The 25152-nt window shown below is 34.9% G+C and overlaps 1 protein-coding gene across 2 annotated transcripts in view; it reads right to left on the bottom strand.

Moving 5' to 3' along the window:
• SENP6 (SUMO specific peptidase 6) overlaps positions 1-25152 on the bottom strand; it is a 91852-nt gene that overhangs the window by 14286 nt on the left and 52414 nt on the right. For both annotated transcript variants that reach the window (XM_026844434.1, XM_026844435.1), the window contains 12 exons: positions 20984-21054; positions 19282-19427; positions 15828-16230; positions 14534-14766; positions 11842-12012; positions 11131-11173; positions 7418-7597; positions 4145-4371; positions 3429-3535; positions 3228-3344; positions 2292-2414; positions 1951-2043 (listed from right to left, as the gene is read on the bottom strand). In XM_026844434.1, the coding sequence (XP_026700235.1) occupies positions 1951-2043; positions 2292-2414; positions 3228-3344; positions 3429-3535; positions 4145-4371; positions 7418-7597; positions 11131-11173; positions 11842-12012; positions 14534-14766; positions 15828-16230; positions 19282-19427; positions 20984-21054 (1914 nt within the window). The remainder of the gene's footprint in view (positions 1-1950; positions 2044-2291; positions 2415-3227; positions 3345-3428; positions 3536-4144; positions 4372-7417; positions 7598-11130; positions 11174-11841; positions 12013-14533; positions 14767-15827; positions 16231-19281; positions 19428-20983; positions 21055-25152) is intronic.

Raw genomic sequence — 25152 nt, 5'->3', positions numbered from 1 at the left:
CCTCAAAACCTAATTCTAGGTTTTGGGAGATGGGGAAAGTGGAAGTGACATGTTCGAAGTGAGAGAGAATAGCAAGGTACATACAAGAAAAATACTAGCAGCTTATTACAATAAATTAAAAGAAAGAAATACGGAAGATCTAATTTATGCTTTGTCAGAAAGCAGGTCAAAAACAACAATAAAAACCAAACCCAAACCAGCACTTTCTCATCTTCCTGAATACTTGTTTTTTTCTGCTCTGAGATGTTCTTACTGATCATGGCAGGAAGCCACTTTTGCAGACAAATGTCTTACTATCACCACTTACCAAGTTTCAGATCACAGTGAAGGACAGTTCCAGAAAGGGTGAACACAACCATTTCTAGATAAAAGATGTACACCAAAAGTAGACTTTTCATGCTCTAATCACCACTACTGGATGAGTCCATGAGACCAAGATAGTCCAAAGCAAAATCCCCCACACATACATGATTATGCCTTCTGTACAAACTGGTTGGTTCTCCAAATTCACTCCTACTGAGATGCACTACTTGCTAAGGTAAACAGACACTGCTTTAGTTGCTTAACAGTGAATGAACAAGGCAGTGAAAACAACTATGTGCTAAGTTACTTGCACTATAACTAGTTCTTGTTAAACCACAGAAATATTTCTTTTCATTTTCAGGTGACTTCTAAGTCACACTGCCTGATATTTGTAGCATGACCAGTGTCATTTCTCCTGTGCATAACCAATATGGATGTGTGAATGACATGAGAGGATGGTGAAAAGTAAATTATGTAACAAGCTCTCAGGCAACTAAAATTTAAGTGACAGACACTTCAGTGTTCTGGCACTTAAAACTTTAGGGGAGAGCAATGGCAAGGATGAAGTCTGCATTGGACAGGATGAATCTCTTACACAAGTTACTTTCATCACCTACAAACTGGCTGTCTTCCCATGGCTGTACAGAAATCACAGCATCTCAGATTCTGAAGTCAGTGCTTGTGAACAGCTTTCTCAGGGATTTACTTACGACTTCACAACAAAGACAGACCTATGGTCAATTACCCCATAACTGCCTCTCTACAGCTAGCCTCAGAATTCAGCTGGGGAGGAGGTGGGAAAAGAAAACTCAAAAAGCCTCCTCCAACTGCACAATGGCACAGTACCTAGATAAGTTTCTCTTAAGAGCTTTTAACTAAAGAAAAAAAAAACCCACCCACCACCTATTCTTTGACTTTTCAAAAGGTCAGTTAGGAATGCCTATGATAAGACAGTTACAATTCTGTCTCTCTGCCCTTACTTTATTTATGCTTTTATCATATATTTTCAAAATGCAGTAGAGTTTAACTTTCCTAAGTAATTTGGCTTAAGGATTGGTTAGATTCTTTTCGTGGAATCTAAAACTGTGTTGGTGACAACTTGCTCTGATCTTAAGGAAAGCAAACATCATTATAAGTCCTTAACAACCACTAGAGTACTAACAGTCTGTTTCAGGACCCAAGAAAAGTAACAGGACAAAAGGATATTAAGAAAAAGAATAAAACTCCCACCACAGGGCAGCAGAGATTTTCAATTACATTTTCTTCTGATATAGGTTTACTGCATCTAGAGGATGATCTCATCTATAGCAAAGAGATCTCATTAGAAGAAAAAGTAAGGACTGAAAAAGGTAAATCCAAAAGTTATCAACAACAAAAGCTTAGAAGGAAGAACTCCAGAGAACCATGTAAAACCTAGAAAGAAGTACTCAGAAGACTTCATTTTTGCTCAGTCTTTATATTGTCTAATACTTCTAATACTACAGCCATGCGCTTACAGAACTTACATTACTATTTTGTTTTTATCACCTGGAAAAAGACATTTATTCTCTCATTTTTCAATTCACACAATAATTTAACTTTCAATTTTAGAATTATGAAGCTTAAGGCTTTACCATGTAAACGCAATAAAAACATATGTTTACTTACGCTTCATTAAGGGGAACAAAAATGAAATCTTTCTCAAAAATGTCAACATGCCGTGTCCATGTTTTTACTCGCCCATGTCGTCTTTGTTGTATTCTGCAAGAAGAAACCAAAACACGATTTGCACGATGGCTTATTTTAATGGAAAGTCTGCACTTCAAGATATTTTCACCTTAACGGCTTCTTAAGATTTTTCAAGCTATATTCTACATTTGTTATAGGTCTGAATGGTTCCTAGAGTTCTGCTGGTATCATAATATTGTCTATAGGGATTTTATCTGCATGAAACATCTGTTCTTCAATGTACTTAGGTCTTTGTAAAACTAACTTATCAACAGACTTACGAAAGGTTTGAAGTTTCATGAATATTTCTTCTTTCTCTTTGATTAAGGCGTTTATAGAAGAATGAACTGAACACATGTATTCTATCAGCATCTTCTTTTTTCAGTTTTTCAAGTACCAAATACCTGGTTAAAAAAAAAAAAAAGAAGAAAAATTAACAGAAGTATTTACCAGCAGAGTAAAAAGGACTGCCAACAGTGCTACCTCCCCACTGAATAGCTGCAGCCTCTAACCAACCACAGAAACTCATTAATGCAATATCTGTGTCAGTATTTCAAGGTAATAAGTACTCTGCTCAATCAACAGCTTGTTCTGCTGTTGTTGTATTTAATTTTATACCATGACACAACAAAAGATTTTCAATTAGTTTGTTACATATGACTTACCTAGGAAATACACGTATTTTGTAACTGAGACACTAAATTTCCAAACACTCCCAGAGTGATACACTAATTTTCTATTCACCTCTAAAATATTTTAATAGCCTGAAAATTATACACATGCACCTTTTATGTAGCATAAACACAGCAGCGTATCACAATTTAATATGTTCCTAACATCAACAGTACCAGTGACACAAAAAAAATTATTTATTATGTTAATCAAAACAAATTAAATTCTAGAGAACACAAATACTCTGGAAAGAATAACCGAACTTAAAAATGCCCTTTTTTTTTTTTTTCCATTGCAGTTAAAATTTCCCTTTAGATGCTATGAAATTTTAAAGAACCTTTTCTCCAAGTGAGGACAATGTCACTGTCAAGCTGGATAGGAATGGAACTAAAATTTCTTGTAAAAACACAATACAACTTTTAAAATTAGAGCTATAAATAGTTAGCAGACCAAGAATTATCAACTGACCTATGAATTTTTAATGCTAGAACTTTTTAAGTTTCAGAGTAGAAGATAACTGAAAACTGATCTGAAATAAAACTTACTTTAAATAAAAATCGATAATAACATCATTTAAAAATTCTCCTTCATTTAGACAATGGAGGTCTTCATTGGTCACAGAAATACCACCTTTAGCTGGAGGAGGTGGGTAAACTATCAACCTGAAAAGAAAAATACATTCAATAATAAATATGAAATGTCAAAAAACTCAGAAAATTGTTAGATGGCAAAGATAAGTATCTTACTTTTCTATAGGACCAATAAATACTGTATGTGGTTCTCCAATTTCTTCATCATCATCAAAATATGGTAACTGTTTATTGCGCTGCTGCATTTTGGTCTCAGAAGGAACCTTACAAGAATAAAGTCAATATTAATTTGCATACTGCGCTCAAATCTGTCAAAAAGGTAATAGAGCATTGTGAAGTGCAGCTGTGTAATATCCATTGCTCTCGAGAAGGACTTCAAGTTGTTTTTTTTTTTTACCTTTCCTAGTTAATTTATTACACTTAGGTCTGTACTCACTTCTTACAGAGCCACAAAACTTTCAAATTATTTAAGAGGTAGTTTTGGTTAAAGAAATCATTAATCAAATTTAACTACAACATTGCAACTTAATTTCTGGTTTGATATAATATAATTTTACCAGTAGATTAATTTGGAAACAATTATGCTGTCTAGTTATACTATAAATTTCTCATCCCTTAATAATTTTTAAATGACAATGTTACTTGTGGACCATTGTATAACCTTATGATCAAACTGAACACACTAAAAAGTATTGTGAATGCACTATTTCCCATAGCATTTTAACCCACCATGGACTAGTCTAGGAATCCTGAGATAAAAGCCAGCAGAAGTTGTTGGGATTTTTTTTTGGTCTAGTGACTAGCACAGTATCTTCAGTGTATCTGAAACCCAGATAATGTAATGACTTTGTTCTAAAACAAAACATAATTACATTTTTGATTTTGTTTTCTCTGTGAGATGGACTTCCTTTGGAATTGTCTTCCAAGCACTTAGTAAATGCAACAAGCCTGCCATTGGCTTCTTCAAAAGAAATTTTCACGAAGAAATCAGAAATATTATTTCTAATACCAATGTCAGTAATTATTTTTTCAAATACTGAGTTTGCATGAGGATCAAGACCAGTTTCAAAAATCAAAATGATGTATTGTTCTTCTTGACCTACAAAAAAGCAGATATAAAAGTATTCATTTAGAAACAAAGTATGTAGCAATTATAAACAGATTTCAAAGAATCACAGGCCAACACATGGACGGACCACTGACAATACATACAAGCAGTAATAAACCTGTATGTAGACAGACTGAAGGATTAACTACAAAATCCATCTACCTACATTTGAAAAAAGAATGCATACAATTTCTGCCCTCATCTAGAAATGTTATTACAGCTGATAAATTTTTAAAAGATACTGAATGCAAAGCCAAAACATTTTGAAATAACAGCTTCTTTGCGTACTGACAGTAAGACTATATAATCAATACCCTCTCTTTTTCTTATTATGGTTTCTATCCTATTGTTTCAATACATTTCCAGAATTCAGTGTAATTTCCTCTCTATACTGGGAAACACCATGCCCTAATTTCTCTCAAGTCAACACTAAGAAGTCTAGAGCAGCTGTCTCAAAAATCAGTGAAGATATATTAATCTGTGGAAATTTATTAGAAAAGGGGAACTGTTTTGGGCTTTTGTGGTCTCAATGTTTGTTATAAAAATGGCTTTCATCTACTTAACCCCTTCACCATCTACACAGTATTTTATTTTAAAAGATTTCAGCCTGGTTTTCCCCTACTTACAAATAGATGTGACTGTAAAATGATAATTAAAAAAAAAAAAAAACCAACAACAAAACAAACCACAAAAAGAACAAACTAAGACAACATATACTGAATTAAACAAGAAACAGTAAATGAGACCCCATGACTCAGGTAGATTCATGGTCTGTCCTGATCCCAGAACGGTATACTATAAAACATGATTGCTTTTTGAAAACTTTACATATGAAAGTCACTACAGTATATAAGCCCAGAGATTCTCCTCCTTTTAATTAAAACATTCTATAAGAATCACTCTTCCATGGATAAACAGCACTGACATCTACATGTCAACTCTTTCAGACAATAGAGATTCTCAGAAACAGTGACAGGTTGAAAACAATACTACTTGAACTTGGGGTAGCTAGCAAGCAGGATGAAAAACTTAAACCATTGCTTAGAAACAAAACTGAATAGAATACTAAGGGGAAAAAAAAGTACATTTTTGAGACAACTGTTTCCAGACTTAAATGGGAAAATAAGCATGATGCTTTTTTAAAAAGTGGATACAAACTGTGTATCACATATTAGAAGCACAACGTTCAAACTACTCTTACTGATTCTAGGCACGTGTTGTTGGGTACGTAAATACAAAAACCTGTAATGGCAATTTCACAAAAGAAAAGAGTTATTCTTCTCTGATCAGATTTCTGTTACCATAGAAACTGAAATCTCTAAAGGATCTCCAATCCACTGGCAACTAGTTTCCATTTCTAAAAAGTATGCATCTGAATAAGGAAAGGAATTTAAAATGTCACAGTAATCAAAACTTTCATCTCCTTACACAGGTAAAGGGATCTCACCACCTAGAAGAGCAAAGCCCTGCCCTCAGGTCCTGTAACAAACAAAATAAAACCTCTGTCCTCAGTGAACATTCTGCAAACAGAATACTGTCAGGTGCTCTCTCACATTTACTCTTGATAGCTCTAATAAATCTTGTATTTCTTTTGGTACAGCGGCTTAGCTTCAACAAGTCAGCCTACACCTTTACCAAAGTTGGAGAATGTGAGTAGGATCAATCAGCTATTGTACAAATAACACCCGCTCACATCTTCTGAAAAATAAAAAGCAGGAAGTTGGACTAAGAGCAATTATTTAGTCAGTCAGACACAGGAATAGAATTCAGGCTGCAAATCTCAGTCTCACGTAGCTGCCTAACTCAGAGCTGCACAGACCTGTTTTTCTGTAAGAGAAGAGTTTCAGACACAGACATTACCTTTTGGTTATTCTTAACTTGACATGCTGACTGTTGTAAAAAATAATTCTTCAGAAGCGTATTTTCCAATTCCACACACAGAATTTAGGTGTCTAACAATTTTGGGTGTTCCCCTTTTGGGAACTAAGCATCTACACATTATTGCTTACCCAGCTATGGGCTTAAAGTAATTCAGTTGCTCACAAAGCAAATAGCAACTATGTTAAAGCAAAAAGCAGGTGCGTGCAAAACTACCTCAGTGACACAGCCTCAGAGGGAAAAGCTAGGGAGATAAAGCCTGGACACATGAAAAGGGAAGCATTTCTTATCTGAACAGCTCAGGAAGCTTTTCCTTTTTTCACCTGTGAACACCTGTGATCTAATGCCTGCTCTCAGGATTGTCTCTAGCTCTCCCTCATACTCTGCAATTACTTTTGTAATTAGAATACTCCTTACAGCTCACACTTTTTATAGGAGGTGGATGAGGTTATTAGAACAGTATGACACATCGGAAGCACACAATTCTGAGATTATTGAAAGCATTCTTCCTCCATTTGAATGCATCAATGAAGCTGAGTATAAGTACAAATAACCACAAAATTTAACCTAAAAAAAAGGTCTATTTAAGGGGAAGAGGGCTCTATGCTAATTTAAAAACCAGTGTGCATATTAAGATGCTAGACCCTTGAAGAAAATTACATTGAAATTAAAATTAATTTTAAGACACATGAAGACAATCCACTTGTTTTCCAAGCAGGTATTTGTCTACATCACAACATCATTAAAAGCATACAGGAAAAAAAAACCTCAAGACAACTCAGACAACAATTTGTATTGAAACTAAGGCCTGTAAGCAGAACAGCACAGAAAGCAGAAGTATACGAAAAGCTGTCATATAAATGTAAACGTCCATATACAAAAGCCAAACCAACCAACTTGCTTTCATTCAGTACAAATATTAGTGACAAAATTTATACTAAACTGAATAAATGTTGTAACTAGCATGTGTCTGGACAAACAGAAGACTACAGTTTTGCCAAGCTACATGCCTCATCAACCTGGGGATGTGACAGTGTCTGGAAAAAACACTACACCTGCCCCAGCCAGTGATGCCAGTTTTAGTCTTTACTGCACTCAGTCATGACCTAAAACACTAAAACACAATTTAAAGTGAATAGACTAAAATTGTTTTACTTACTGTCTCCTTTACATTCGTACCAGACATTATCTTTACTCATTTTCAGTTGGTCTCTCAGGCTACTACAGGTTGAGGGTAATGTTTGTAGGAAAACTACTGGTAATTTTCGGACACTACACCATTCACATTTGGTAAGTTCTGAAGTTTTCAGGTTAATCTCTCGGATATCACTTTCTGTTTCTAGGAGAAAATAATGACATTATATTAAATTACAGTAAAAGTATGAAAGTTTCTTTTACAATTTCCCCATTGTCTTTAACAAGAAATCAGTATGTGCTCATTAACTTTTTAAAAAGTTTTTTTAAAAGTTTGATATTAACACATATCCAGGAAGTGATGTCTGTTAATATCTTAAAAGATGAACTGAACTCCACTGTCACCTGTCAGGAAAGTAATTAGAAACAAACTGTTTTCTTCTCACCAACTCTAGTCCACAGAAAAAACATCATTTCCACTGTTTTAAATTTCCAAGCACTGCTATGACACACTTTAGAAAAGGTTTGTAAAACTTTCTTTGTAGCTTTATCTTTGACCAAGCTCCCTTATGAAAAATAACTTTAAAAATGAAAAGGAGAATAAACACATGCAGAGAAATGACCTGATTGCCTGAGGGAAATAAGGTACTGCTCTCAATTTACTACCAAAGAGAAATGTCAACAACATGGCAATTTTTTAACACTGTATCTGATGCTGCTGATATCAAAGTTGAGTATTTTACAGGTTTTACTGAATTATAAAAACAGAAGGAAAAATGTGTAAAGTCAAAGTTCTTCAAATCTGGTGAAAGGACCCAGAAGTTCAGTGCCAGTAATTGTTTCCAGATCAGCAAAGTGGTTAATGATAGTCACTTAAACTTTAGTTAGTGACAGCTTCCACACATGCTTGATGGCAGCCTCCACCACAGAAACTATATCCCCTTATGTAAGGGACAACACATAGACGGGATAGAAGGAGATATGGAGTCAAGACAAAGTCCTTCTAATAAATTAAAATCAATGCAAGAAGTTTGTCTCCTCCTTCTTTCCCTGTAAAAGGAAGGAGATACTGCAGGAAATTCCTGAAAAGACTAAGGCTTTCCTTGAGTTAAATTCTAGTATTTCATGACCAGACAGATGATGAGTAAAAATTAATAAAACAGTTACCACCTAAAGAGTTTAATTTGCATCACCCTGAACATAATAGCAGAAAACCATATGATGAGTAATTTTAAAAGAAAAAACAGACAGACATATCATTACTTTCTACTTTAGTAGTATCTGAGTCTTATTGTTCATGGACGGAGTGCCTCCCTTCCGTGCCCCTCTGACATCCTTCTCTTGGCATTGAGAGCAGCCAATTTAGCAGTCACTCTATACATCCTTCTCTCTTGCTAGCAACTGGATTCACAGCCCTGTGCCTGCCAGAAAGAGAGTCTGCTGCTTGTGAAGACAGGGCACTTACCAAAAGCAAAGTATCCACTAGCTGCTGACTGGAAGCGGTGGCCAACCACAGCTTCTGTGGAGCAGAGCAGCTCTCCTTTCTTTCTAAACCTCCAACACCCCCAACCCCACTAGCTGAGGAAGAAGCAGCCCAGCTCTGAGTCAGGCTGCAGCAACAACATGCTTCCTTTCAAGCCGACTGGGCAGCATTTACTGCTCAGAAAAGTAGTTTGCCTTCCCAACAGGAAGCACGGCAGAAATATGCTACATGGATCTAAATAGTCCATCTCCTTTTGTACTCAATCTCCTTTATCTCCCTAGGGACTTACACAGGAAAAAAAGAAGCTAGTAACTAAATTAAGATTTATGCATGACTCCTAGAGTCTTCTCTCCTTTTTGTTTAAAACAAACAGTGAAGTAGCTTTACAAGGCTAGCCTATAGTATGTTAGCCTCTATAGTAATAGATCGGTTTTCTCCTTCCTAAATGAAAACACTTTCCTTAATTCATTTTACCTAACTTCCCACTTTCAGAGGCAGACTGTAGTAATGACAATCTCAACTTAAAACCAGATCGAACATATTTAACTGAGGCATGCAGGTCCTCCTAATGCTGTCTAGATAGAAGATCCTTGCCAAAACATGAGCTAGCTGGTGTTTAAAGGGAACTCTGAATCCTTCTAACTGTGTTTGCACTGAGATGAAGTATACTGAATTTCGTGTGGGAGGAAGACTATCTGCTCTTCAGATGAAAATTTAAATTATACTCATCCTTTTTGTATTGAGACTGGCATCTTATAATACATTTCACCATAAATGCCTTAACCTGTGAACAGTACTTCCTGTCACATTGACATAAGACAGACTTATGCATTAAAGGCAATGTCAATAGTTGTTTACATGTTGGAAAGAGAAAGCTGTTTTCTTGAAACACCAGTTGGGAGTTGCAGAAAAATGACATGGGATAAAGAGAGAATTTTTAAAACTTGACATATGCATGCAAAAACAAGCTCAAGGCAGGACAGTTACTGCTGTTTCTACAGCTATTCAAAGCATTTGTCCTTCCCTGAAAAAGCATCACTTGTAATCAATCTAAAGAAAATACATATATTAGGTATCATTTTTATTTCAATACCATCACTTGTATTAAAACAACTCATGCTATGATTATGAAGTTAATAGAATGGAGCTAGCTGGGAATACACCCATCTTCCTCCAGATGCAAAACTCAAAAAAATGAACTGGAGACATGCTAAATGTTCCAATAAATACAGCATTTAGTGAGTCACCCTTTTTATGCTATTGAGGGGTCAAGTCCCATGGAACTCATTCCATCATGCAGCTGTTTTGACTAAAAATTGATAAGACATTGTCTACAAATTTTACTAAGCTTTTTAGTGTTTTTTTATAAACTCATTTATTGCATGAAAACTGGTAGTTTCTATGCATCTGTATTTTAGATGCTCAAAAACTTAAATGCTTGAGTGAGCAAAAGCTACACTTATCTTTACAGGTTGTGAGACACCTTTTTGCATATAATAATGACAAAATACAATAGCTCTCTTTTACAAGTAACAAGAGGCAAAATTCAGTAGGACATCTTCATGGAAACCTAAACTTAGCCAAAGGAAGCAAAGCTACTTTTCAGTCCCAAAGCAAAACCCTACAAAAGAAAACAAAGGAAATAAGAGCAATAGTTGTAAGCTCACCATTTCCTAAATTAGGGCACCGTTATTTCTGTCAGCAACACGAAATATACAAATTACAGGCTAGAGATGAAAAAATTTTCAAGGAAGATATAGAAAGGAAAGTTCTAAGACACCTGTACAGTTTTTACTATCTACTTACGCATCTGAAATACAAGAACTATTAAAAGTATTTTGTTTGCCTTTTGTTTTTTTTGTTAATCATTTTCAAGACTACCTTCGCCAATCACCACCAGAGTATCTACAGCTCTTCAACTAGAACGAAGAGGAGGAAGAACTAAATCCAGCTGCATGCACACCACAAATTGCTAATTCCTGCTACCTGTGGACATTCTTTCTGTCAGTAGAAGGTGAGAATAATGCAAAAATCACATTTTGGTTTTTATTCACCATGCAGTTCAAAGTCAAATTTATACTCTCAGGTTTTTTTTAAACTCTTCTCTGACTACAGGCATCCAGTATAATTTATTACTTACATAACAAAACCACCATCAACATTTCATTATGATTCACTTGTTAATACCCTTGACAAAGGTACTTCATTCAAATGATATATATAGAGTACTAACATAAAATGAAAGATGTACTCACCTTCTTGACTTTCTAGGCGTATTTTAATATAATCCAGGCAAAACTGTGGAAAACAACACAAGAATAAGATTTCACATCACCTCCAAACCAAAACTGACTTAATACCTTTTAACTGTTAGTAAACCTATTTCTATTGAGTAAGTACTTAAATAATTAAAATTTTAAAATAAAAATGTTACATGTTTATTTTTTTAAAAACCAAAGTGTACATTTTAGCACAACTCAAGGAAGCAATTATGTTCTTTACTATTCAGCATCTCAGTCATATTGATTGTTGAAACTTAAGATCTCTCCTAAGTACTCCATTTTCAAAAAGGTTTAAAATACTCTGAAAAATACCAAAAATTATAGGGGGAAAAAAAATTCTTCAAAAGAGAATGTCATCTATCAGTATTAGTATTTAAACAAATCAAGCAACAGTGTTTTGCAGGGAAGTGGAAAGAACACCTCGCTGCTATCTGTAAGCTGTGTCCAACCAAGCAAACAGGGTTTTCAAGGTTTCTGCAGGCACAATGTTTTATTAAAACACCAGAGATCATATGCGTTACTACGTAATAGTACTTTAGGATTATTTAGTAATCACAGCCTCTGAAATTAGAGATAGACTTAATATTTTGCCTTTGTCTGTGGAGCAGTATGTTGTTTAAGTATGAAAATAACAATGTCCATCAAAAACTGAAAGGAGATTTGTCAAATAACAAGTTTACTTACAATCACAGGTTCCACTACCATTCTTCGTAGTGTTCCTATTCGTATACTTCGACAGTTCAGAATGACACTTTCACAGGAATTTTGATAATTTAGAGGTACAGCCTCAGTTACAATCTCTTGAGAAATAACTTTACGACGTTTGATTGGAGTGTTAGACACAATGTTCCCAAACTGAAAAGCAATTTTCAAGGTTTCAGAATGTCTCACTAAGATTTATTGCTAAAACAAACTCGTTAAAAACTAATGACTACTTTTCTGTTGGTCATCAGAATTACTTACTATAGCATTGACCTCAACCATATACAGAAGGTAGAAGCTCTCTAAAGGACTTTTTGGAACACCTGAAGACATTAATATTGCTAGATTAAAGAAACCAACAAACTGTAAACACTTGCAGACAGTTTGTTAACATTTCTAAACCACAAATAATGCTTCTAAAATTGCTAAAACCAATTTAACTTTTGTAATTTTGAACCACTGTACAGCTTGGCAAAAAAGTTATTTTTCATATATTTTATTTATTTATATAAAAACACTAATGCTGTTAAAGCACCACAACGTATATTGGTTTTTAATTTCAGTTTTTATTCATCCAAGCTTTTGGTGACTGAAAATGCTGAATAATTACTGAAGTACAGTGCATCACATTAGCAGGAGTAGAATCTTCAAGAAATATAAATAAACCAAATCAGAATTCCTTAAAGCAACTCTACAAAATTATTAACATTTTTTTAAGATAAGTTCCAGGGTCCGAGACTAAATAGCAAGAGAAGGCCATGTAGAGTTTCGTTCCAGTTCAAGGAAGTATCTAGCTACTGACTGAAGCTGTAATCTCAATGAAGTCACCTGTCTACTAACAGGACAATCTTACAAAAACCTATTAAAATTAAAGAAAGATGGCTGATAACCATCAGTTTAAATATATTTATTTGTTGTATTGCTTATACTGCTCTACTTTGTTGAACCACTTTTTGTACCCTAGTCTTGTCTTTGGTGTTTATACTCCTTCATATAGGTGTTCATTAATAAACATTGTTTGGGGTTACAAAATACAATTAAATTCCCACCAAAAAAAATTTAAGGGATTCAATATTTCTAGTAAGACTAAATCTCTACAACTATTTTGAAGACCCTAATCACTAGAATATTTTGGCCATAATTCAAAATATATGTTTGGATGCTTCTTTTAAATACAGTAGAAAAGGCAGAGATTCTAAATCTCTGTAATTAAAATATTTTCCCAGGACTCTTGCCGAAGACAGCTTTTCATTTATGTCTGCTGGACTAGCTGAATACTGTCAAAAGCTCAAAACTCAAATCACAGACAAACAGTAAAACAGTAAACATTAAAGCGGTGCTATAAGTAAGTATCCTTTTCAGTAAAAAAAATATTTTGAGAGAAAAACAAGTGAACAAAAGCTTCTTTATCATATCTGACAAGAACACGGTGATACCTGCAATTCTTGGTAGTTTCCTTGAATCAGTGCAAATTTTGTATTAAATTTCCTTCTTTAAAAAAGTTTACTTTGTTTTCAAAAGCAAACTCTTTTCTACATTTGTCTAAAATACGTAGTTAATTTCCAACATTACAACTGGTTCTTAAAGACTAGTCAACAGGAACATATGGATACACAAAGGAAAACATTAGGGAGAGTTTCAGAAGTCTTAGACACAAGTGCCTTCACAAGGCAACACTTTCAATTAATCCAGCACATAACGCCAGAATAACTGAAATTCAAAACTATTTTATCATTCAAGGTTTTATCCCCACAGCTTTATTGTAGACTAAAGGTTCACAGCTTTATACTCAGTACTATCATAGTGCTGACTAATCATACACCACATTATAAACATCCATAATTTCATCAATTACGGTACTAGAATATTGGCTTCTGAATCTCAACATAGGACAAATGTTTTGGCATCTTCACTTCAGCTTCTAACTCAGAAAACAGAAAGTATTTGAGACTGCAGGTTGAAATCTGATCAGATACTCTTGTTGAAGTAAAAAAATAGTGAAACTGGACAGGTGACCCAAGAATGGTGTTAATTAGCACTATTAATTAAACACCAATTGCCACAGGGAATTTATTCTTATTAATGGCTCACTATTTAAGTGGTTTTTAACATACTGTGAAATCTGTCCCCTTTGACAGCATTTAAGGAATCTGTTCATGCTGCATTTTTTGTCTTTGTTTATCCAATTCTTGCAATGGTACTCAACTAAAAAACAAAGCCCCACCATGAAATCCTTAAAATAAGTACTATTACTTGGGACAGTTGTCAAAGTATTTTAATTTTAAAGGGCTACTACTGCTTCCAGTATCCCGTTTTCATGTTTAACTTTGTATGTCCAAAGTCTTACCTGGCAACAGCTGGTACTGACATTCTTCCACAAACTAAAGAGGCCCTTCAGTTTCACAGAGAAACCTTGCCCAGTCTCAAAGAGTATACATTCAACACAGAAGCATCTATGTTAAAAGCGTTAATTCAAACCATTATGAATGCTTGAAAAAATATAATGAATGCATTTTCTTATGTTTCCAGTATTATGTAAGCAGAGATACTACTTGAGCTGCTAAATAAGAAAAGCAATCAAATAGAGTCAAATTCTAACAATGCAAAACAAGCCTTTACATTTTCCAACTATGATTTAATTTTTGTTTTCTTTAAACAAAGCATTAAATATTACCTGATCTTTCATTCTTGCTTTTCTTGGTAGTGTGACTGCAATTTCTGTATCTGTTGTTATACTACCTATTCTCTGTTCTATTCCACAACTGTTTTCCTTTAATGCTGCTTCCACCTTTCCTGTAGAAGGAGCTGGGGAGGAGCGGGCTGAATCTGCAGGACGAGGTGAAATGCTTTCCATTCTCCTAGTGCTGCCACTATCCTCCTCATCATCATCATCACTAGACAAGACAACTAAACAGAAAATAGTAAATTCTCAACCACTACATTTCTATGTAACAGAAATTACTTTTAAGCTATTGCTTGAAAATAAATATATGTCATTGTCTTACAGTGCCAAAAAACACTTCACATTTATCATTATTTTATGCTTTTATTAATGTTTACTTGGAATCTGCTTGCAGGCACTCTCTCCCTCATTTTTAATTTCTCACAAATAACTATACAAGATCGGTATTATTAATCTACCTCTAGACACAAAAGTGAAGCCATACATTTCTTGGTTCAATCAAGAATTCTTACTGTGAGGGTGGTGAGGCACCGGCACAGGTTTCCCAGAGAAGCTGTGGCTGCCCCCTCCCTGGCAGTGTTCAAGGCCAGGCTGGACGGGGCTTTGAGCAACCTGGGCTAGTGGGAGGTGTCCCTGCCCATGGCAGGCGGTTGGAACTACATGATCTTTAAGGTCCCTTCCAATCCAAACCACTCTATGATTCTACAAAGAACTGACAGTGAATAATACAATTTAAGAAAAAATGTAAGGGAAGTTATGATTTAAGTTGTTCAAATCAGTAAGACAACATGGTCCAGTAAACTAAGCAAGGAATTAGAAATGTAATTTCCCAAACTCCAGTTCCTTCCTGCTTATAAATTCACTTTACGCAGAGAAAGCACAAAAAATTAACATTTTATAAATTATGAAATTTAAATAAATGCATAGCTCAAAAGGAAAAAGGGAAAAAATATAAAAATCAAAGACTGTCTTTCCCTTTGGGAAAATGTATGATGGAATGCTGCTAATAATTCTTTTTTAAAATTATAAAGTATGTCTTAAAAAAAAAAATCACTAAAAAAGTTTCATGAAATAATTTTTGTTTTCCCCAATGTTCATCTTTCTCAGAGAATATCTCAGTATATGAAAAGGAAATTATAAAAAGGTCTGTCCCTCTTCCCCAAGAACACATCCACAAAAAAACCTCCATGCAAAAATCAGTAATGTAAACCTGCAAGGACAATTCCTTCATTACACAGTATTTTGGGTTTCCAGTTTATGGCTGTATTCATAAAAAGGCACTTACTTGGATCATTTAGTTCAGATGGTCTTGAACTCCTCTGTCTTAAGCTTCCCGTAAGTTTAGGATTTTTTGTCCCAGTTATAAGACCAACTTTTCCATTCTGTCTTAACATGGAATGTCCTACAACTTCATTACTCAGTAGAATATCTGTCGGACCCTTCCCAACAGCAGAACTATAAAACTTCTTTGTGTTGAACCCTGTACCTGAAGATTTTTGCCCTGTTGAATTCTGATGTATTGAAGAGCGTGATAAAGGTCCCACAGACTCATTTAATGTCACAGTTTGTCTGGAGACTCTTTGCAAATCCTTTAGAGAAGCACTTTCACAATGTCGGCATTTGGTTTGATTTTCATTTGCCCGCCCACAATTTGGGCAATCAGTAGAATAATCAATTTGTTCCAAAAGCTAGAGGGAAAACACACATAAAACCAGTAATCATGTAAGTATAAAGATACCATTTCCAAATCTTGCATTTAAATTCTTTTCACAATGAAGACTGACAATACTATGTTAGCAATTACAGTAAACAGATAAAGCAAACATTAAAATACATTTGATTTTTTTCATTTAAGAAAATGAAAAATGTTCTAGCAGAAATAAATGTCTTTTGTAGCAATTTTTAAAGTGATTGGTGTTGGACAATTCACATTTTCCTTCTTGCCTCTTTCTATACATAAAAGGTTGAACAACATTCAGATATATATATCCATGAAAAATAATGTCCAGTTACACCATTTCTGATAGTCTCATTGGAGAAAAATAAAGTAACCTAAGGATTCACAGAGCAATGTTAAAGAGGACTATAAGGATTCACAGAGCAATGTTAAAGAGGACTAGAAGCAACCTGCTAGGTCATGAAGTTCATTTGTCCTCCCAAGATATATTTTAACAGCCTTGTGAAGCATGCACAAAAATCACTCCTCAAAAGAGGGAAATAAAGGGGGGCGGGGGGGGATGGAATATAAAAGGAAAAAGTATGTACACTGCTCTAGAGTCCAGTATCTCAGAATAGAAAACAGGACTTGAGGAAAAGGAGTTCCCCAAACTTTCAAGAGGAAAGCAGGGGCTACAAGGAAAAATATATCCTATTACTGTAGAGATGTGTTTTGCTTCACTAATACATACTAGGTCCCACCTAATTACCTATCACAAGTGCAGAATCTAGACTTGTAAGTCTAAGGGATTAAATACTAACATAAAGCAGTGTATATGTACTGAGTTGGATACAGAACACCTCTAGAACTGAAATTCAATGTATGTTATTGTCTCCTGGAACACTGAGCTCAAATGACATAACCACTGTACTGTGAACTACTGAAGCTAAAAAATTCCTACATCCCACCAAAAATGTTTTGAACCTATTATCAAAACATAGCTATCACAATTTACACCCTCTCACTCCCAGCCACAAACACCTTTCCAATAAAGAGGACTTCCTCGGGTGTGGAATCTTCAATCATTTTTAAAAACAAATGTGAAGACAGAAGTCATACAGTGAGAATAAATTATTTTAACAAAATTTAACAGAGCTACACAAACCATAGTGAAACAGATGCAAAAAAATCCCACTGTATAAAATGTATCAGACCTTTAAAATCTGAGTGGTGGGATAAGGTAGCAAGTGACACAAAAAAGTGTTGTGCCTCAGTGCTCAGTTATAGGATGTAGTTTTTACAGATACTGGTAATCACATTGAAGAACTTCAATCAGACATTAAAATAGCAAAAGCTACCAACTGCACCTGTAGGACCTTAAGTACAGAGTAAATGCACCTCTCTACTTCAACCACACACCAAAGAAAAAAAGTAACTGGTTTCCATTCATGACTGCTGGTGTTTTCAACTTCACAGATTTCTAAGATATGCATGAGAAAAAGTACCAGATGTAATTATTAAATAGAGTTTACAAGTACAATCTGACTAATGGCCCTGGAAATGAAATCACACCCCTAGAACAATGTAATCAAGTCTGTTGCTTTTTTACCGGGGAGACAGAGAACAGCTTGTTTTAGCTACATGCAATCTGGCTCAAGGACACTATGTTGCTGATGCTTCTACATGCAGCTCCAGCACTCACTTTCCGTGTATATACAATATAAGTGTGTAAGTCAGTACCATGGCTTTGTAATCGGCAGGAATATGCTGAAAAGCACACCTCACTTCTACCTACCTGTACACGGAGTCTTCTAGTTAGAGCTAGGAGTTACTGCAAATGGCCTACACAGTTCACAGTCCAGTTAGAAACAATGAGGCTGCTTTCCTTCCTCTCACGCTAATTCATGTGATTTGTAATGAAGAAACTTTATGTATTAAAAGACGACATTTGTTAGGTCTACAGAGTGAAAATTGTTTTATGAAGGCAGTGACAAGATTCTATTTATTTTTCAGCTGTTTCCTTCAATGCCTGTTTCAATTTAGAAGACTGTTTTCTACTTTTGTCCCTTACCTGACAGGATAATAAGGTAGGCTGCAATGAATATTTTATTTCTTTAAAGAAACATGAACATTACCAATGTAAGGACTAAAACAAAACCCACAGAACTGTAATGTCTTTTGTTTTGTTTTTAACTGTTTTGTTACTTCATTACTTAGCTTGTATAGCTCATATCTATATAGATATCATATGTAGCTCAAAACCTCAGCTATTAAAATTTCCAAGTAATATTGTATTAATTAATTATGTAATAGAAATGCATAATAGTAGTACCAAGTGTCTCATCCTAACAAAGAAATACAGTCTGATTTACTTTCTAATACACAGTAGCAAACGCAAGCTGATGACATAATCATACATGTACTTTTTTTTTTTTTTTAAAAGCAAGATCTCCTTACAGGAAGTTTTGCGTTGCTAGTCATACAGTGCAACCTGTATGTGGGCATTATGAATCTTCTACAGTAACCTGGGAAGAAATATGGAAAACCTTCCAAGAATTTCCAAAATATCTTACATTAGATATTCACAAAAATGTCAAATGAAACATCCTGGTTGGCTGCATCTAGACCAGAGAATGCCATGTGCAAGAAAGCAACTTAGTAAGTACTTGCATCTTTGCAGTACCTCGATCTTTATTGTTCTGACTACAGAAAATCATGATGCTAAAAAAAAATTTAAAAAAAAAAAATAAATCTATCAAAGAGTAAAATATTGTTCCTCTATTTTACAGGCAGCAAACCAAAATTATTTCTAGCAACCAATCAGTTATCAATTTAAATACAGGTTCTTCTGCTTGCCAGTGCAGCATCTGTTTGTTCAAATCAGAAAATAAATACTTCATAGCTAGTATCAATATTAACACTTAAATATATCATAACATTTAAAAAAAAATTAATTATGTAAATCTTTCTCCCAACTCTTAAGGATTTTTAGAACATTATTTTACGACAAAGTCTGTTTTTCAAATATGCATCAACTTTTAAAGTTAAACAGAAGTTTACATGTTTTTAAAATCTAACCCACCTTTAACTGAGATAAACATTTTTTTGTAGCAGAAGATAGAGCCAAGTCAGATTGATATGAATTGCAGTGACGTTTTTGTTGCACCTTTCTCTTAATTTCAGATTCTGATTCGGATTCTGACTCTTCTGTGTTCTCCATTATACTGTCTAGGAGGAAAAAAAAATGCGAGACTGTTAAAAGGAAATGTCTACTCATATGCTGTTAAGATTATGATCAACTTATTTTTTCACATACATTAACTTGAACTAAACATAAACACCTTTTTAAACATCCAACAAGCTACATTGCTTCAAGTGTCTCATGATCTGTTGTATGAATAAGAAAAAATTCCCTAAAGTAACTTTGAAAATGTTCTTTTATTAATACAATTTCACTGTCTCTTGGTGACAATTTGTAGCTTAGTATCTTTGGAGGAGGCTTTGGACTTAAAAATCTGTACTAACTTCACCACAACTAGAATGGAGCAACTGCCACCAACAATAGGAGGGGATCTGCTAGATTACACTGATGGTAATTTTCACTGAAGGACCGCTGGTGAATGCATTTAGAATAATTGCAAATGCTCCGTGTAATTAGGATTTACTCCTTCAACACAAGACTCAGCAGTACAGTGAACTATACTGCCATATCCTGCTTTATACTGGGGCACTCATTTAAATACTCAGAGAGTATAGGAACAAAGAAACCCATAAATTAACAATGTACTGAGTGAGATTTTCTTTTTAGAAGTGCAGTATGTTGTACAAGAGTGCTTAATTCAGTTTAATGTAGAAGTGCTATTTATACTCCCCAGTTTAATTGCAATCTCCATATTGGAACTTTTTAAGTCTGTTTTGGGGTGGTTTTTTTGGTGGTGGGTTTTTTTTTTTTTTTTTTGCACTTTTTCAATATACATACTGATAGTCTCACAAACATCCTAAGAATTACTCATTTTCAAAAAAGAAACAATAATAGGTAGGTTTTTTCTACGTTACCTTACTTTTGCATAGAACTGATAAAGTTCTACTTAACATTAACCTGAAGAAGGCACAGTAGAATAACTGGCCAGTGTAGATGGCTAAGCAGCTGAATAGCAGGTTTACAGACTGTATCTGTACTGACAAAGTTCAATGACAGAGATTTTTCTTTTCCAATTCCACAATTTCCACGCCTTTGTCAAAGTAAAATGTATTTTCTCTATTTCATCTCTATCAGTGGTCCCTAACTAATGATATAAAAGCATATTTCTGTTGAGGCACAGAGCAGTGCTGATGCTGTCTCTTCTATTTGCTATTTTAGTGCATGAATGTACTTTGTGTCAAGTATTATTACCATGTTATATTCTGCACATACTAACAGTGCTACAGAAGTTCCTCATCGATAATTCAAGAACAAGCTGGGGGCTTGGGCTCAGACTAGATGTTCTCCAGAGATCTGTTCCATCTCCAACAATTCGATGATTCTAAATCTTCCCAATTTCAGTTGTTTTTAAAATTACTGAAGCCTAATTAAAATTAATTATAACCTGAGTGAACATGTTCAAGTCTGTCAGAAAGTGCAAAATCCTCCCTTCATGCACAAACTTGTATAAATCTACAGTAACATAAGGATGTAAATAGATATACTAAAGGTTACACAAAGTCTGACAACACACCCACCCAAAGCAGGTATTCAAAAAAAATCATTCTGCTTAAAAGAAATAAGAACTCTAAATATAACTTACCCACTCCTTGAGACCGTGGTAACCTAATGTGGTCCGCTTCTACTTTCTGAAGTTGAGGGGGATATTCTTTTCTGGAAAATGAATTAGATATATGGTTGTTATTTTGACAGACACCATTATAATTTAGCCACACTTGTACATGAGCAAAATGAACCTCAAATGTACCTTAAAGCTACAAATAAATAACTTCTTCTATTACATGTTATTTGTACACTTTAAAAAATATTACCAGAACAGTAGGAACAGCTACAATAAAGGTCTTAGAAGTATTATGATCTGAATCCCCTTTGATAATAACCAATAGTCCAGGAGTGTCTCACTTTCAGACCCAAGTCTTCAAAGACTGAAGCCTGTATCAGCTCCTCATTCATGAAGTACAAGGTAGATACTTTTAAAATGCAAAAATAGAGACAATTATTTTTTTAATATGGAACTAGATTCCACAAGTTGCTCAGCTTAAAAAAACAGGAAGAAAAGAATGCAGAACAGAGGATAGATCTGACATCAAAAATTGTTGTGGCCAAAAAAAAAAAAGAACAACACAGGAGAAGACATAGTTGCCATATATTTGTTTTAAAAGTATAATAATATAGAGAAATTAGTGGATAATAAAACTTTTTATGGTATAATCTGAGTAATATACATATCACATTTTGTGCAAATTAATGCAATCTAAAACATTACAGTTAGATTTTTTTGCATCTCCTGAAAGATATTTTCTGTTTACACACAAGTGTGTCAAATTGTACTACTACCAAATTCAGATTCCTGAAGGTCACTGCATCTCAGTTACTGTGCAGTTCTTTCTCAGCTATCTTTCCCTGATCTGCAGCTGTAGATTACTATTCCTGTTATAACAGAGGATAGCATGCACCTGAAACATGGTGTACTGGGTCTGGCTGACCTGGAATTGGTTTTCCCCTATACCAGCACTCACAGTGCTATGTTTTATGCTGTGAGCTGGCAGGGTGTTGATAGCACCCTAGTGGTGTGGCTACTGCTGAGCAGTGCTTACACAGCACCAAGGCTCCTTCCAACATTTTCCCCCCCAGTGGGACGGGGTGGGCAAGATCTTGGGAGGGGACACAGCCAGGACAGCTGACCCCAACTGACCAAAGGGATATTCCAGACCATGTGACGTCTGCTCAGTATAAAGCTGGGAGAAAGGAGGAAGGGGGTGGGGTCACCCTTGGTCCTCTGAGGCAACAACTACGTGTATGGGAGCCCTGCTCCTGAGAAGGCCTGACAGCACTTCTTCATGGGAAGGGGAGAATAAATCTGTTTTCTTCTTTTTTGCTTCCGCGCATGGACCTTCGCTTCTTTGCTTATATTAAAACTGCTTCTGTTTTACCCACAAGGGTTGGTCTATCTTATTTTCTTTCCCCTCTTTGCCCTGTTGAGAAAACAAGGGGAAAGGGTGGGAAGTGATAGAGAGACTTGGTAGATACCTGGCATTTAGCCAACATCAAACCACCACACATGGGAGGTCTTGACAAAATCTTCAGCAGAAACTTTTTATTGGCAAGTTATGCCAGGGCACTGGGCTGCAAATGGGTCACACATCCCATACTGCTACGTCTGATTACAAGGACATTAATCAACAGCAAGGGAGCAAAGAAACAGCTGTATGCATTAACATCTCAAACTAACAGCTAAATTTTGAGGAATCACCTGACAAAAATTTGGCTATGGCTGAAGTAGACTTCAGCACTAGGCTTAAGTTTTTATTCCTTTCAGCACAGCATCAAATTACAAAACCTTTGAATTTTCTGCATCTCCAGGTAATATTTCTCAGTGTTTTCCCATATTTTATTATTAACTAACATATTTGGAACAAGATTAATCTATGATGCCCTCTGGGATTCTTCTTATCTAAACACAAATACATTTTATTGTGTTGAGGGGCTACAGCATCAAAGAAAACTCAGGCAGAAAGAAGGATAGAGAAATAAGCATGTCTGGATTGCAGCACAGAATGTAGAGATGTCACAGTACTTTACCATGAGTGTCCACAAACACATCACAGATAACAGATTAAGTAGTTTGTTACTCATTGCATCAAGCATGATTCTGAAAAAATTCTGCCTGCACACACAAAAGCTAAACAAAAATCTGAAGCTTAACATGCATATTTGTTCATAAATTATGATTTTTTTTAATGTTTTCTTCAAAAATTCAAGTCACAAGGGATTTAAAGGCAGAATTGGTGGAAATATATGGCAAAGCTCAAGCTAATCATTATATAATGAGAAGCTGCCACTATCAAACCCAATGATAATATGACATTCTAAAGGGTGGAAAAAATCCTGTAACATCATAATAGAAGATTTGAAAAATATGAACTTTCCAGTAAGGATGCATGAGCTGTTGTCTGACATGTTATAATTATCTTCCAGGAGTATTTCATAATAATACACATTCTTTTAAACATAAACACTATCAGAAAAATTCAATTTTCTGTAAATGTTTTAAATATAAAACATTTAATTGATATTTAAGAGAAACAATATTGAAACTATTTGACATTTAATTGAAAGCAATGAAAACAATGATAGTTTTAGAACATGAAAATTTCTTTTAAAAATTAGTTTGACAATTCAACGTCAATGGACATTTATAAGTTATGATTCTTCTTCTAAAAACAGTACAGGTTTGTATTACATTTTTAACATACAACATATATTTATCTTTTTAAGATGATAAAATTAATCAGTTACCATATATTGCTAAATAATTTTTTGACAATTAATACAGTAACATTATTTAGCATTGTCTGAATTTTGTGTTATCAACATAGACTCATACTGATACTTAATAAATGGCCAAACACAAGAATACACAAGGGCTAGCATGAGTATCCTTCTTCTCCCACAACATAAGACTTTTACTTGTATGCCCATAATGAACCAGTGACATCCAAACCTAAGTTACGAAAAACAGCTCCAAGTCAGCTGTGGCTTCCCAACACAGTTTGACTTGGTTATAGCAATTCAAGGTCAGGTTTGAAGTTGCCTTGAGTTACAAAAAAAGCAAAGACAATTTTAAACAGTAATTAATTGTACATTTCATCTGAAATAAATGTTCTCCTGGAGACAGTAACAGCCCTCCCACAAGAGTGCAGCAACCTGAAGCGCCTCCTACTAGCTTCCTTTCCTGACACCCCCCCGTGAAAAAAACAAGGCAGAGCCCACCACTACGAAGTTTTTACAAATGGGAAAACAAAGGCTCTCCCCTCAGCACAGTGTTTGTTGCCATTTGAATAGCTGCAGATCCACTGATACCTTCTCCAGTAAAGCACTTAACACACTGAGCAGTTTAATTGCACGTGAGTGCAGAAACAGAATGGAAGCTATCAGTTTTAAAAACTGGACATAGTATCTATCTTTAAAAGGACTATTCAAAAAATTAAAAAATTCTAAGAGATTAATAAACATACAGCACTTCTTGCTGCTTAATCCTAACTATTAGTCTCGCATTTCAAAAGGAATAAATGAGGCACCAAACAGCTTAACAGATCAAGATGCAAGTCTATCTACATACAGTGTCTAACAGTACTGTATCTATTATAGTATATCCATTTCTTGTTTTTTTCTACAAGAAATACAATATTGATTGCTGTACCTACCATGCTAGCAAATATTAAAAGTACATTTTTTTTCTTCCTCTTAGGATTCTTAAAAAATATTTAAGATATTTAGATTCTGCTTGAAGAACAAAGCATATTTAGAGATTAACTCATTTTAGGTGTCTCCTTTATCTCATCAGTTAAAGCAGTATTGATTTTAATACCTTGAAGTACAAGGAAGGCAGACCACTATTTGAAAAAAGCAACTTCAAAAAGTAGTAAAGCATCAAACAGCAAAACATTAATTACAGTACCAAGAAAGATCACACTCTGAGTGCAACAGACATGACAGAAATACTGAGGTAGTCTGGACTGTGAAGAGTCCTGAACTTTTGACACATCTTAACTGCTCAATGGTATAGCATTCTTGACTAAACATGTTTTGCCCAGACAGAACGGTGCCACTGATTTAGTATTTTCAGCATGCATTCCAATATTACTGCCATATTCCTTTGCTGATGGAATTGGACCTTAATATCTTCACCTTGGGCTGGTAGACAGACTGCTGTGACACCCTCCAGTCAAAGGGCAATTTTCATATTAA

This window comes from Athene cunicularia (genome assembly GCF_003259725.1).
Source record: "Athene cunicularia isolate RWA chromosome 3 unlocalized genomic scaffold, athCun1 chr3_part1, whole genome shotgun sequence".
Lineage (NCBI taxonomy): Eukaryota > Metazoa > Chordata > Aves > Strigiformes > Strigidae > Athene > Athene cunicularia.
Note: the sequence above shows the minus strand (reverse complement) of the source record. Positions and strands in the feature narration are given on the sequence as shown.